This window comes from Podarcis liolepis, assembly GCF_965112155.1.
Source record: "Podarcis liolepis genome assembly, chromosome: 6".
Taxonomy (NCBI): Eukaryota; Metazoa; Chordata; class Lepidosauria; order Squamata; family Lacertidae; genus Podarcis; species Podarcis liolepis.
This window is the reverse complement of record NC_139559.1, coordinates 66106633-66122506: the sequence shown is the minus strand read 5'-3', so window position 1 is coordinate 66122506 and position 15874 is coordinate 66106633. Positions and strand designations below refer to the sequence as shown.

Sequence of the window (15874 nt, the reverse complement as noted above, 5' to 3'; positions counted from 1 at the left end):
CCGGTGCCGGGCGGTGGGGGGGAAAAGCCTCCTTCCCCCGCCCGGCATCAGAGCGAAGCTCCGATGCCGGGAGGTGGGGGGGGAAAGCCTCCTTCCCCCGCCCGGCATCAGAGCGAAGCTCCGGTGCCGGGCGGTGGGGGGGAAAAGCCTCCTTCCTCCGCCCGGCATCAGAGCGAAGCTCCGATGCCGGGAGGTGGGGGGGAAAAGCCTCCTTCCCCCGCCCGGCATCAGAACGAAGCTCCGATGCCGGGGCGGGGGGAAGCCTTCTCCCGCCGCCCGGCATCGGATGGCTTTCCTGAAGACTTGGGGTGGGAGGAGGGTTTTCCTTCCCACCGCCAACATTCAGAATGCTGTTCTGAATGTTGGCGGTGCGGAGGAAAAACCCTCCTCCCACGCAAGCCCCGGGAACAGAGGGAAAGCGCTGCGCGCCTTCCCCTCTGTTCCCGTACCTGTCCTGAAGGCTTGCGGTGGGGAGAAAAGCCCTTCTCTGCACCGCCAGCCTGGCAAGCGGTTTCCCTAGGAACGCATTAATTGATTTTCAATGCATTCCTATGGGAAACCGTGCTTCGCAAGACGAAAAACTCGCAAGAAGAAAAAACTTGCGGAACCAATTAATTTCGTCTTGCGAGGCACCACTGTAAAGGCCTTTCTGCTCTATCAAAATCTCATTTATAATCTCTATGGAAATGCTCTTCCTGCAGTTATTTCATTTATGCTTCTTTTATCTAATTACTGTAATATTGGTTCTGAATCATATTTTCTTAATGGACTTTCATTCAATTATAAACTTATTCTCAAGTACAGTTAGTTTGCAATAGAAAAGTATATTGTTCTTCAGCCTGTCATTTGCTGTCCCATTTAATGGCTGTTATTTTCTAAATGTTTTTAACAGGGCATAATGCATCAGTCTTTTCAATCACAGTTCTAAAGATTATTATAGAAACTGAGGTGTCAGCTATTGTACCTATGCAGTCTGATATTTACAATTTATTGTGGCAACCTGGTGCTTGTTAAAACCTTTCCAAAATGAACCTATATTAATTAGGGTAGTATGTCACTCACAATAGCTTTTCTTCTCCCAATTTCCTTTTAACTCAGCCTTTCTTTATTAGGCAGTAATTCTAGAGTCCTAGTTTCAATATAGTTAAGTCTTGTCATGTGTATGTCAACTCCAGCTCAAATTCAGACTTTCTGAGTTGAAGGAACACATTTTGGATACTTCTACATCTAGGTTCAGGTGTGGTTTGGGGACTGAAATAGCCTTGGTGTTTACTTATGCCAGGAGCTGTACAAGGGGATTGCATCCCTGTTGGTTCTGCTGGACCACTTGGTAGCATTCAACATTTAGTTGCTCACAGTATACTAGTATGGGAATATAGGGCAATGGTCCTAAATGGTTAGAATTTCCCAGAACATGGTGCTGAAAGAGTATTACTTTAGCCCCTTGCTCTGTGAGATCCTTCGGGGCTCAGTTTTACCCCTTGCACTTTTAAAATCTACGTGAAGCCCCTAGCTGGGGTCATTTGGGGTTGCGTGCTATTAAGATGCTAATGTGTTGCCCTGCTTTATCTCTCATTTTCAACTGAAACCAAGGGAGCTAGGCAGCCATTGCCTGAACACAGTGATAGACTGGATGTAGACTAAAAGCTGAGGCTCAATCCAGGCAAGACAGAGGTACTAATGGTCAGTAAGCTTTCTGCATAGCATGTTTTAGGCTGACTTTGAATATGCTAGTTTGCTCTGAAATGGGCTTTTTAGATACAATATTGAAGGCGTTCGCCTATCCACCTGAGGTCAAACACTAACAGACCCTTTATGCCAACTAAGATTGCCTCCTGGCCAACACTTAGACAGGAATAACCAGCTGCACAGATATAAGATGGGGGGAACCTGGCTTGCCAGTAGAACATGTGAAAAGGACCAAGCAGACCACAAGCTTAAGGAATGTGATGCAGCAGCAGCAGAAAGAAAGCTAATGCTATTCTAGGCAGCATCAACAGAAGTATAGTGGAAGTAATAGTCAAGGGAAGTAATGTTGTTGTTGTTGTTTAGTCATTTAGTCGTGTCCGACTCTTCGTGACCCCATGGACCAGAGCACGCCAGGCACTCCTGTCTTCAGGGAAGTAATAGTCCTACTTTATTATGCCTTGGTCAGAACACATCTGAAAACTGTGTTCAGTTCTGAGCACCACAGTTTAAGGAAGATATTGACAAGCTGGGATGTGTGCAGAAGAGGGCGACCCAGGCGATAAAGGATCTGGAAGCCAAGCCTTATGAGGAATAAGTTGAGGGAGTTGGGTATGTTGAGACTGAGAGGAGATATGATAGCCATCTTCAAATATCTAAAGGGCTGTCACATGGAAAATGGAGGAAGCTTGTTTTTTTCCTGCTCCAGAGGCCAGTGGCTTCAAGTTACAAGAAAATAGATTCTAACTAAACATCAGGAAGCACTTTCTGACAGTAACAGCTGTTTGACAGAAGAACTGACTGTCCTTCCTTCGAGGTTTTTAAGCCGAGGTTGGATGGACACCTGTCATGTACGATTCAAGTTGAGATTCCTGCATTGCTGGATGAGCCTTGGAGTCCCTACTGTACAAATCTATGATTCTATTATATAATGCAATATCCAATAAGAATTGGGAGAGAGAGCCTAGAGCTTCAGTGCCTCTAACTTACTCCTAGACACATTTTCTCAGGTAGTCTCTTTGTTTCCACAGATCTAACTTATGGTGCTCACTGGCATACCCTACTTTGTGATCTACAAAATTCAGACCCTCCCAAGGTGATTCACACTTTAAAAAAAATATTTAAAACAATTTGAAGCAGAAGATATAAAGTCATTAAACCATCCAACATAATACCACACATTCAGAGCAACAACATTTACATGACAGGCCAACCACCTCATTCACATAAAAGCTGCTCAGAACAGCAAAAAACTTGAAGGTCCAGGATTTTCAAAAGGATAGGAAGGTGTGTTCACTTTTAAAATGAAGAACTTTTCCAAGCATACAGCAGCTTGGGATATGAAAATCATATTTTCCCTTAGCAGTGTGCCTCAAAAGACTTCCATTGCGGATAACGGTATTTTGAAATGGAAAGTGCAGATAACTTTATTAGATAGATTTACTTCTTTCTAAAGTGAGCTCTTAATTTATACATAAATGCATTAAGTGGTGCTTATGCTGTCATTATGTTTTTACTATGTAATGAGTAAATAACTAATAAAAATAAATGCATCTTTTGAAGGAGGGGTGATATCATTTCCAGCCCTATCTAGAGAAACATATTAGTCACCTATTTTTTTTAAAAAAATGATTTGAAGATCTGTTTGCAAGCCATAAATAGGCTCATAAAGAGCTAAGTATCATAATAACTTGGCCTTTCAAAGATGGAAGTATAAGAAGGCACACTTTAGAGGCACCTAATGTATGAATAATGTGTATTTGTTTTACAAGAAGCTTTACAGCTGCAATGTTCCAAGAATGCTTATATTCAATAAGTAGCCATTATAATTCACAGAATGGCAGCATAGGCTTCATAAAGCAAAACCCATCAATTCTGATTTTTCAAAACCAGTAAAAATCTGCTTTCAGGTATATTACCTAAAGTGAGATTTAAATTCAGCATCGATGTTCTTTCTGTGCTACTCTGCAGTTCTGTTTGCTGACAGTATTTGGCACACACTGGTTTTTAGTATTAAAAACTGATGGGCAAATAAATTATTTGATTGCATGTTTGTTGCTTATGCTGCAAAAGCCAAGCATTATTATTTGATGCATAAAATGAAATAATGCAACAGGTTATTGGAAGCTAAGGGAAGGCAAGCACATTCTGTAGTGTGATTCCATTGATGAACTTATGATCAACAGACCTGACATTCTACTAAAACAATGGCAGTGGCTCTTCAATATATTCTCATGCAGTTGCTTCTTACCTGTCTTTTCCAGTTTCCCGCTTGAAGAGATCATCAATTTGAAGCATCTTGTGCCGGGATATCATGTATACTTTTAACTGAGGTAGTATCTGATTCATCAGTTGCAGATTGTTATAAATTAATCCTTTTCCATCTCTCCTCATGTTGCTGCCTGGACCCCAGAAGATAAATACAGTCCCTTGGCTCATATTTAACAGTTCATGGCGATTTCGCAAAATTCTCTGCATACTGGAGTGAGCTATGACTCGCAGACTTGTCTTGTTTCCAACATCTTTTACAAATCCCCGTGTGGGCGCATCGTTCATTCGTATTACACACTCTGTCTGGTCAATCTTCTTCCCTTGTTGGCTTCGCAAGAGGTGTCCAGAGCTTGTTACTAGGGCACAGCTTGCACAGTGCATTTTCAAAGGCTGCGGGGAAAGAAATGTCTCAGTATACAATATACACCCAAATCCTCCGAGAGGTAAAGAAAATGAGAGGATGCTTGAGAAAGAGAAACGACTGAATACAAATGGTAGGCTTCCAATATAATTATGCAGAGTGAGCCCTTCCCTTCTTCTTGAGTAGACACATAGCTTGACAGATACAGCTTTTATATTGCTATCCTTACTGCTTGAAGTTGTTGTTTTCTGGGGGTCTACAAGAAATCATTGTTCTAGCACTAATCCATCTTATTTCCCTCACCATACCGGTTTTCCTCCTACAGCCACACACACACATACACAACCCAGACCCCCTGACATTTTGAAAAATCCAGGGTGGTCAAACATGGGCATGGGTGTTTTTATGTGCAATGTTCCACATTAAGTAGTGCAGCGTTTGGGATCTGTGATTGACGATGTTTTCTGCAGGTTCAAGTTGGAGCATCTCCCTCCCCTCCTGGTCATCTTGTTTGACAGGAGACCTTCCACTTATTAGTATAATAGTGGATATTGAGGTAGAAGCCTTAGTTTCCAGCTAATCCTTGCCTAATCATCATGCCCATAATGACAACCAGCACCTCCAGTTAGAATTTGAGAAGAGTAATCAGTTTGTCCAATGTTCAGTATGGTGAACACAATAATTTTCTACTGTCTGATCTGGAGAATGTAGTGGGGAAATGCGCTTCAGGAACAAAAAAATCAGAAAACGGGTGTAAATGTCAATTTTTTTAAAAGGTGCAAAGCTACTTCCCTACTGAGCAGATAATCGGCAATCATCTTAAATTACACAGTGCAAATTAAGATTAAATCATAGGACTCAACTCACTATGAAGGAACTTTATAGTAATTGTAGGACTTCCTTCTTTGCATTTTTTCCCAGAAAAAAGTAGGAAAGATCTATTAGGAATGGCTGACCTAAAAGGGGAGCATTCTTCACATACAGAAACAGTGCCTACATCTTTCAGCAGCATTTCAGGCAACTAGTGCACTGCCCTCACTCTGAGCTAGCTTTGTTTGCACACTCTGTGATGCTATAATACAGGCTATGTATCACTGCAGTTTCATCACATTCCCTGTGATCCCGAACTTAAAAATAAATGGTTGGAATTCACCTATGGAGCCCCATCAGCAAAAGCGAAGTCCACACAAGGACTTCTGCTTGTGCAACGGGGTTTCCCTCCTACACAACTAGTTCAGAGGGGGTGTCTGTCAAGAGAGCTGGACCATTTCATTTGGCAAGCTGAAATGCTTGTGCTGATTGAATGTTTGACATAGAACATTGAATTTCTCCCTTAGAAACAGAGAGAGCAAATAAGGTAGGGGTGTGTGTGTGTGTGTGTGTGTGTGTGAGAGAGAGAGAGAGAGAGAGAGAGAGAGAGAGATATTAAGGAAATACATAACACGTGAAAACACAGCCCTGGGTATGACATATTGTGACTCAAGTCAGGAGCTAGGTGATTCATTAGGCAGTTTTTCTGTATATAACTGCATCTGGAAGCTGGTATACAAAAATGGAATGCATTCACATATTTTCTTCCAATGTTAAATGAGTTCCCAAAGCTCTGAAGTATCGGTTAGTCTCATCTACAGCAGCAGGGACAGAAGAAATGTCAAAAAGCATATAAAGTATTCTGAGTTATTATGTCCAATTGCCTTAGAGTAAGTGGTGCCAATAAAATAGCAATAACTTGTCAACTGTGATGTTACATTTTACTGCAGGACATGAGAATATGTAGCAAGTATTTAATCCTTCAGGGAAGAGTAGTCCTTGCACTGTAGTTAAGAATGCCACTGTGTTTCTAATACTGTCCTAGATTTAGCTCTGTTTTTTATTGTACCACCTGGCTATTTTGGTGGGCTAGATCATGGCCATAATTGTACAATTCTTTTGCAATAAGCTAGAAGTGTTTAGATAAAGTTTCCCTTTTCTAAATCAGGAGTATTAAAATAAACCCATTATCTATAGGTCCAATGGGACATTTTGTTTTCTGTATCAGTTGATTAAGGTCAGATTCAACCGCTTTTAAAGCTAAAATATTATACACACTTAACTAGGAGTAAGCTTCACTAAACTCATTAGCACTTACATTTGAATACACATGCATATAATTTTACTGTAACTTCTAATGATTTCAATGAGAGATATTTAAACACATGCTTAAACCTCTGCCATTTTATTCATAGAGGCTTAAAAAGGCTTAACTTTTGATTTGGATGAACTTCACCATTACATTTGGTTTTCTTGGAAGCGTGTATGCAGTTTTAACCAAACCTCTTCAAAGCCAACCTAGACTGCCACCCCAAAAATTGAGTTCTTACCAAATGGTAAGTAGAATTTGAGTTCTTGCCAAACGGTCTTCTGCAAAGAGGCATTTCATAGAATAACAGTGTTGAAAGGGGCCACAAGGGTAATCTAGTCCAACCCCCTGCAATGCAAGGATCTTTTGCCCAACGTGGGACTTGAATTCACAACCCTGAGATTATGAGTCTCGTGCTCTCTACCAACTGAACTATTTAGCTAGTATTTGATTTAAAGGATATTTCTTAAAACATGCCATTGATAATTCATCAAGATCAAGCCTCCCAACATTTACATCCCTTCTACTGGATGTAAATGTAAACGATAATCCAGTTGAATTAGGCATGCTGAAGTCCAATGAAATCAGCAAGCCTCTTGGAAGTATATAACTGTGCCTTATTGGACTGGCCCAGATCTTCACACACCCTACATATCTTACAGTACAAAATAATATCCTGACATATTGGTGAACAGAAATAGTGTTACTGTTTTTACAAGAAGTAAACACAGCTCAAGGTAGAGGGAAATCTGAAAGAGAGAGTTGTCTAGTTTGGCAGATGAGAGAGAAGAGACAGAGCCCTTCAAACAAAGGTCTAAAATTAAGGTAAGAAGAGTATTCCCACCGGATCTCCATACTTAATAGGGACAGAAGAAGCTGCCTTTTATTGATTGAGTCAGACCATTGGTTTGTCTACACTGAATGGTAGTGAGTGGCTTTCCGGGATTTCAGAAAGGGATCTCTCCCATCCGTAATCCTCCACCTGGGGTTGAGCCTGTGACTTTCTGCATGCAAAGTAGATACCCTACCGACTGAGCTATGGCCCTTCCTCAAAGGTCTAGTTTGTAGTCCAAGCAAGCACCCCTCCTTGACATCTGAAGGGCCACAAAAGAGCTCCCAAAAAAGTTGATCTGGTTGACTAGCCTACAGTTTTGCTTTATGGGCATGTAAGTTCATGAGTTCCGAGTGGATCTGCAAGAAGGATCCAACCCCATGCTTATTGCATGCAACACTGTTTCTGTTCCACCTCCATTCTACAGTTCAGGTTCTGACACGGTTCTCGGTGCCCACTGTGGCAGAATTTTATGCAATCAAATGTGTTATCGTTGTGTTACTCCCCACTGTTCATTTCAGTGCAAAGAAAGAACAATGCAAATGGGGGGGGGGGGTCGTGTACATATTTGCAGACCAAGAGGGAATACTGATCATATTCACTGGCTCGAGTTCTATTCCAGACATTGGATGAATAAGCAAACATTGGCAACTTCCGCTCCCATTTCCTTCAGAATTCTCTGACATCCCTAGTTAACTAGTTGCATGGTTTGTTTTTTGCTTTCCTGGGGATATGCAGCCAAATGGAAAGCTGCTATTCCATATTAAGCATTAAAAGCTTGGTCTTGGAAGGTACTAAGTACATTCTGTGCCTGACAGAAGGCTCTTACTACATTATGAAAATTAGCTCCCGTGATTTCCTGTGGCAGTGAATTATCTATGTGTCATTAGACACACAGCTAGTGTGTCTCCATATATTAATCTCACGTGCCCCTTACAGTTCTTAACAGGAAAAGAGCTGAAGTCAGCATGGTGACACATCACTTAGTGTATGAGAGACATATATGTATGAAACTGTTTATAAAATCAAAGTTCCATGGTTAAAATTAGCAGGAATCAGTGGCATTGCTTCATTGAGCAGAAAGCAAGCCTCATCTCGTCCTTTTTTGGCAAAGCACTTGCTTGTCTTCTAAGTATTTCTTAAAATGCTAAAAAATTTAAAAATGTAAAACACTGCTACCCATATGTGTTCATACATTACAATTCAATAAATATTTCTGTATGAAAACATTCAATGGCTTTTCTGTAACAAAATTTAAAACAAAACTAAAGTCTTGTGGTGAATTAATCCATTTACATGCTGGCAGAATATCTTTATAGTCTCAGCATTCTTAACAGATCCAGGTCTGTTTGCATTCACAAATAAAAATTTCTACACTCCTAAGGGAGGTATGACAGTGGATTGGAATATTTGTGCCATTTGTGACCTGAGATTCCAAATGAAATGTGCACATCATACCTTTACACATTTACATGTTACTTTGATGGATTGCCAACCAAAAGGTAGAAAGGTAAGCTAACTACCTTATCACAATACTTGAAAAGGCAAGATGAAATGCTAGTCAGGTTAAGGAAAATGTAACTGTTACCAGACTTGACTCAAGTAAGAATAGACACACAATAAGGGTTTTTTTTTGTCGAAACTAATTCCTACTAGATCTTTGCCTACTCATCAAGAATGTATCCATTTTTATCTTGAATCAACCACCAAAGACTCTACGTTCCAAAAAAGAAAATAAATAGAGCAACATTTTTGCAAAAAGAAATGCTGATATGTTTTAGACAAAAACAACCAACTATCTCTCACCTGTATACTCCTACATAACCTACCCATGGTAATTCATGCTCTGGTCACATCTAGACTGCACTACAATAACACATTCTGCAAGGAGACTTTAAAACAACAAATGTAGCTCTCAAAAACTACAAATGACCTAGAATGTAGCCATGAGGCTCTTGCCAGAAGTGGGCAATAGAGAGGAAATACTACCAATTCTGAACACTTCCACTGGCTTCCAGTTGGTTTCCAGGTCCAACTAAAGTGCAGGTTTTGACCTGTAAAGTCTCAAACTTTAGGAGTTGGCCCAAAAGCTTCTGACCCTCTGAGATCATTCCAGGGATGAGAGCTTTGCAGCAATTAAATCCAATCATTAACCAATGCTCACACTGAGCACCCACAAAGGGCCCACCGCCGTTTCCCATTCCCATGTTCCAAAGGCCCAGAAGCTTACCTTGAGGCAGGACAAGGCAAGGTAATAGGTATTCCCCAAAGTAGCTATTCGCATTGAGGACTAGGGCTGGCAATCCAAAATCTTCAGTGGGGAAACTGACACTAGGTATTTCCATCAGGGGCCCCTGCTCACTTTGATGCTACTTGTTAGCATTCAAGTAGCAATTCTCACTTTTATGAGCACTGCTGTGTGAATGTTCATGATAGCCCTATCCTCAGTGGCCTGGGTTAAGGGGCACTGCAGTGGTTCATATAAATCAAACAATTGCTTAACTTGATTTTAGGTCCCTTCATTGTTTGAGGCCTGGTAGGAATTACTTTGGAGAGGTATTTTCTGTGTTGTGTGTTCTGACCCTTACAGTTTTCCAGCAGTAAGCTGTTTTATTTCAGAGGGTGTTTGGTATATTCTGAGCGTCTGTATTTGAGACTATTAATCCCTTGGTTCCCACTGCTGACTTTTGTTTAACAAGTGTGTTCATTTTGTGCATTTAACATGTGTTATATATAAGTTGTTTTCTCTCTCCTGTAGGCTTCCCTTAGTGTAATTCAGCACAAAAGGGGGCATACAGATATTTAATAAAATAAAGACACATGCACCAGTAATAACCCAGCTGGAGACAGGGAGTAAAGGGGGGAATTACAGGCTTAAGCAAAAAAAACACCACATAGGTATCTTGCATCCAGCTTGCATTTAAAACTTGCATGTCTGTGACTGAAGTTATGCAGAAATAAACAGCTGTTTATTGTTCACTGGGTATAGTGTAACTTCCTATGTCAGTTTTGTCTTTTAACAGTTGCATTGCTGATTACAATTTCTAACAGCTGTGCTCTGTTGTGGTCTTATTTTCTGAATAAATCATGTGAACTTTTATTCAAAAGTACTGCATTTTTCGCCCTATAGGACGCACTTTTCCCCCTCCAAAAATGAAGGGGAAATGTGTGTGCGTCCTATGGGGCGAATGCAGGCTTTCGCTGAAGCCTGGAGAGTGAGAGGGGTCGGTGCGCACTGACCCCTCTCGCTCTCCAGGCTTCAGGAAGCTACCAGCAGGCTTCAGGAAGCTACCAGGCTTCAGGAAGCTACCAGCAAGCCTTGCAAGCCCGGCGGGATGTCCCGCGGGCTCGCAAGGCTTGTGGGCAGCAGCCTGCAGCCCCACAAGCTCGGGGGATGGGGGGGCGGAGCGCCACCACCCCGCTATTCCCTGACCTGATCTGGAGGCTGGCGGGGGGGAGAAGCAAGCTTGCTTCTCCCCCCTCGGCCAGCCCCACAAGCTCGGGGGATAGGGGGGTGGCGGAGCGCCGCCACCCCGCTATTCCCCGACCTGATCTGGAGGCTGGGGGGGGGGAGAAGCAAGCTTGCTTCCCCCCCCGCCAGCCCCATAAACTCGGGGGACAGCGGGGCAAGCTGTCCCTGAAGGCAGAAGAGGGAGACGGAGCGCTCCGTCTCCCTCTTCTAGTTTGGGGATGGTTACGCAAAGGCTCTGCCCCATAGAGGCTAGGGAGGCTGTCCCTGAAGGCAGAAGAGGAAGACGGAGCACTCCGTCTCCCTCTTCTAGCTTGGGGATGGCTGCGAAAACCTGGGGGGGAAATGAAAATTTTTCCCTTGATTCCCCCCCCCCCCCAAAAAAAAACTAGGTGCGTCCTATGGGCCGGTGCATCCTATAGGGCGAAAAATACGGTACTAGGCTCTGAATATTTAAAATACAATTTAAAGGGCCAAAGGCTAAAAAAAGATAGACTATCTTCATTTACACAGTAACTTGTTAGGACTGGGAACATCCGAGGAAGTCATAGCAAACTCACTCAACTTACCGAACTTCTGTCTAGCCAACTGTTAATTGAAGGAAGATTGTTTTGTGAATAGGCAACATTTCCCAAACTGTATCCTGTGGGACCTTGAGATTCTGCTAAGCTGCCTAAAGGGTTCCATAAATAATAAAGGTGTAAATGTGAACAAGCACACACAATATGTGATTTCAATTGAACTGCAGCCATGGGTATTAAATGCACTACTCAAGTAATTGTACTAGGAATCTCTTCTCCTTCTTTCCTTCTCTAACTGCACTTCCCAAGGGTTAAATCACTAATGTCCAGGAAGCCAGTGTTGCTTACCTGGCTTCTCAATGCCATTTATCACTGCTGGTTAACAAAAGGGGGAGGAGCGAGGCAGCAGAATACAGTGGTACATACACTTCAGGTTACATACGCTTCAGGTTACAGACTCCGCTAACCCAGAAATAGTGCTTCAGGTTAAGAACTTTGCTTCAGGATGAGAACAGAAATCATGCAGCGGCAGCACAGTGGCAGCAGGAGGCCCCATTAGCTAAAGTGGTGCTTCAGGTTAAGAACAGTTTCAGGTTAAGAACGGACCTCCAGAACGAATTAAGTTCTTAACCCGAGGTACCACTGTAGTTGCTGCTCTGACTGGCTTTCCCTTGCTTGCTTTCCCAATAACTCTTGCACACCCTCCTCTTAAAAAAAAATAATGAAAAAGATTTTACTGCAAAACTTCCACCCAAGTTTTTTTTAAAGTGAAGTATTCCACCACTGCAAAAAAAAATTAATAAACTTGAATACCACTGTTCTGTTCTATATTGACGGCCTGGTGCCCTATGGGCTGTAAATTTTTAAGCTTTATGTAGAGGAAGAATGGCTTTCATACACATTAAAGTGAATTGCATGAAATTCAACAGGAATATGCTCTGCTGCAAAGCTGAAAGTAACAAGCTTTTTTAATGCCGAATTAAAATACCAAAATAACTGCCTAGTCCCTCTACTAAAGCATATAAGAGCACAAAACAGCCACAGAACGTAATGAGTTTCCCTCTTGAAGAGTTATACTGGCTGATATCTAGCAAGGGGTGGGAGAACCTCACTCCCAGGCGCCAAATATAACCCTTCAGGACCTGCAGAAAACTCCAAGCCACACCCTTCACCTGTGATAATGCCTCTTGCTTGTCTGGATAGAGACAGGATAAGACAGGGAGACGTGTCCCTAACTTTTCTGTGGCCAGAATGTAGGCTTCTTTTCAAGAGTTAGAGTCACATCTTTTGCCCCATCCACTTTCGCCCCTGGATCTACCCACCCATGGCAGGTGCTCCTTGGAAGCTGGCCCATGAGGAAATTTGTTTGTTTGTTTTATTACATTTATATACCACCATTCCTCCAAATAATTCAAGGTGCTAACATAGATCTCCTCTTTCCCCATTTTATTCTCACAGCAACCCTTTGAGGTAGTTTAGGCTGAGCGTGAGCTTCATGGCTGAGTGGGGATTTCAAACCCTGGTCTCCTGGGTCCTAGTCCAACACTCTAACCACTACGCCACACAAACTCTGGAATGCAGCTCTCAGGCTTACAATGGTTTCCCCACCATGATCTAAGCTATCTAGATTTGGATCACTGTGCAAGGAGTACAGAAATACTGATTATTCTCTTACAATTTTGCAAAAGAGAAATTTTGATTTGCTCATGGGCCGGAAGGCATTCAGGCCTTGGAATTTCTATCCCTGGAATTGACAGGACAGAGCCACTCCTACTTTTAAGGTCTTGCCAATAATACAAGAACAGACTAAGCAATCTTTATCCAATGCAACACGTACTGCAAGAGCAAAGGGACAGAACACCGAGAACTTATCCAAAGTCTCTTCTCCATTCCTAATCTTATTTGGATGGATTAAGGGAGAAAATCCGAATGCAGAATACTGCCTCAGTGGGCAGACAATATAACAACACAGAAGATCACAATGCCTAGACAGGTAAGTGTGCTAGTCCACTGTGGACAAAAGGAGGAGTAGGTTGGTTTTTTAAGCTTTAAAGGAATTTTAAACCCAGAGCAAATTCATTATGGCACAAGCTTTAATGGAATAGATTCCACTCCACCAGAAACCATAATAAATTTGTTAGCCTTTAATGCAGGGGTGAGGAACCCTGATGGGAAAACTCGCAGTGGTGGGCTGGCTCGAGGCAAAAGTGGGCACAATAGTGGATGTGAAACTTGTACAGCAGGCTACATTCCAGCCATGAGGTTTAGAAGGCACACACCTCCATTCTCACAGTGCAAGGAAACATCTGGGGAAGGTATGGAACAGGGCTGGGAAGGGGGGCTTGGGAAGAGTCTCATGGGCAAGGCAGAGAGGTCTGGAGAAGCTCCCAGGCCCGAGATTCCCCACCCCTGCTTTAAGACCCCTCTAGCCGCCTTTTTTTAGAGGGACGCAGGTGGCGCTGTGGGTTAAACCACAGAGCCTAGGACTTGCCAATCAGAAGGTCGGTGGTTCGAATCCCTGCGAAGGGGTGAGCTCCCATTGCTCGGTCCCTGCTCCTGCCAACCTAGCAGTTCGAAAGCACGTCAAAGTGCAAGTAGATAAATAGGTACCGCTCCGGCGGGAAGGTAAATGGCGTTTCCGTGCGCTGCTCTGGTTCGCTGGAAGCGGCTTAGTCATGCTGGCCACATGACCCGGAAGCTGTACGCCGGCTCCCTCAGCCAATAAAGGGGGATGAGCGCCGCAACCCCAGAGTCGGTCACGACTGGACCTAACGGTCAGGGGTCCCTTTACTAGCCTCCTTTTTTGTTTCCCAAGGAAGATGACACTTCTTTCCTTAAAGGTGGGTCCAGGATGATAAAAGGTGGGTCCAGGTACATTCCATAGAGGCACACACTCAATGACAGATTCTCTCTTTTACACATACACACATTGCCTTTGAATTGTGGAAGCTTTACCTATCTACCTACCTATCATCTATCTATCTTCAGAAGAAGAAGAAAGTCAAATCTGCAGTTTGGTACTGAATAACTTGCTCGGATTCAGCTACAGTGGTACCTCTGGTTATGAACTTAATTCATTCTGGAGGTCCGTTCTTAAGCTGAAATTGTTCTTATCCTGAGGCATGATTTCACTAATGGGACCTCCCGCTGTGCACACGCTTCCGCCGCACGATTTCCATTCTAATCCTGGTGCAAAATTCGCAACCAGGAACAGCTACTTCCGGGTTAGTGGAGTTCATAACCAGAAGTGTTCGTAACCAGAGGTACCACTGTAACAGGTTCTGCTACTGGAAGCCCATACAAGGCATTCTGCTAGTGCAACAAGGCTTCCCTCCTCCTGCTTTGCATGCTCCTTCCAATTGGCTGGGGTGGGTATGTAGGGAAACCCCCCAGAACACTGAGAGGAGGACAGATTGGCCCAGCAGTGCATTTGTTCCATCATGCAAGCAGAAATGATTGCACTGATGGAACAATCTCTGTTGAATTCCATCTATTGTCCATTCATAAGACGATAGATATTAAAGGGAAATGCTTTGATGAATTATTAAACGGAAATTTGAGAACTTTCATGGCTTCAATTTATTCTCCATGTGTGACTCTTTAAAGCTTTAAAGTTTTTTTTTTCAGACTGTGAAAAGAGGGGCACCATCAATTTATATGTAGACCATGTTTCTGTATTATTTTCTAACCCATTCTTAATAGAACTGGAGCATTCAGTTTTCCTTTCTGACAGCTGCAGCAGACTCAGTTTATTTTTTCTTCTCATTGAGCTAGCTATAATGTCCCCAGTATCTTTCGCCTGAATGATAACTGTTGATTTATTACAGCTTAACATTGTGTATAGTCAGGGTTTTTTTTTAATTCTTCCATGTCATGCATTGCATTTTCCGACCTTGGATTTTCTGTCTTTTGCCTTCACAACTGTCAAGAGATCTTTTGTCAACTACAATCCTAAACACATAAAAACATAAGAAGAGCCCTTCTGGATCAGATCAGAAGTCCAAACATCCTCTTTCTGATGTTGCACAGTCAGTTGCTTCCAAGAAGCCGTAAGCAGAGCATGAAGGCAATTAATCTTCCTTGTCCCTCTAAATTTGACATTATGTGGTACATTTCCTTTGTTAATCTGGGAATTCCATATAGATATTGTGACTAACAGTAATCCGTAAACATATCTCCCACCAACTTTCATGGATTTGTATAATCCACTAACGCTGGTTCAGAGAGAAGGAGAGACAGATCCATCACTGAATTGAAGTCGTGCAGCCTTGTGTCAGCCAGGACAAAAGGTGGGGTGTGTCTGTTGTCACTGAAGGGCCTGAGAAATAGGCTCCTTGGGGAGTTTGAAAAAGCAACCTGCCCTCCACTTTGAAATGGCCATTCTGTTTGCTACCAAGAGTCACAAAAACACTAGTGGAGAAAGAATATTGTCCCATCTTGCTAGTGGAAATGCCAGTGCTAGCTAATGGAACAATCGCCTTGGTGTGACGTTGAACTCCACCTGTAGTCACCCCCCCAATCTAAAAACTGTGAACACATAAATTTATTCTTCTAGAATCTTTAACCTCTTCATCAGCAAATTTTTCCCTTTTCACAATCTCTTATGGGTCAGCCA

At 42.7% G+C, this 15874-nt stretch overlaps 1 protein-coding gene across 3 annotated transcripts in view; it reads right to left on the bottom strand.

Annotated features, from left to right (window-relative positions):
• Positions 1 to 15874, bottom strand: part of ST6GALNAC5 (ST6 N-acetylgalactosaminide alpha-2,6-sialyltransferase 5) — a 404743-nt gene that overhangs the window by 12910 nt on the left and 375959 nt on the right. For all 3 annotated transcript variants that reach the window (XR_014527786.1, XM_083510575.1, XM_083510574.1), the window contains exon 4: positions 3938 to 4347. Coding sequence is in view for 2 of the 3 variants with exons in the window: in XM_083510575.1 (XP_083366701.1) it covers positions 3938 to 4347 (410 nt within the window). In the remaining variant the exon portion in view is untranslated. The remainder of the gene's footprint in view (positions 1 to 3937; positions 4348 to 15874) is intronic.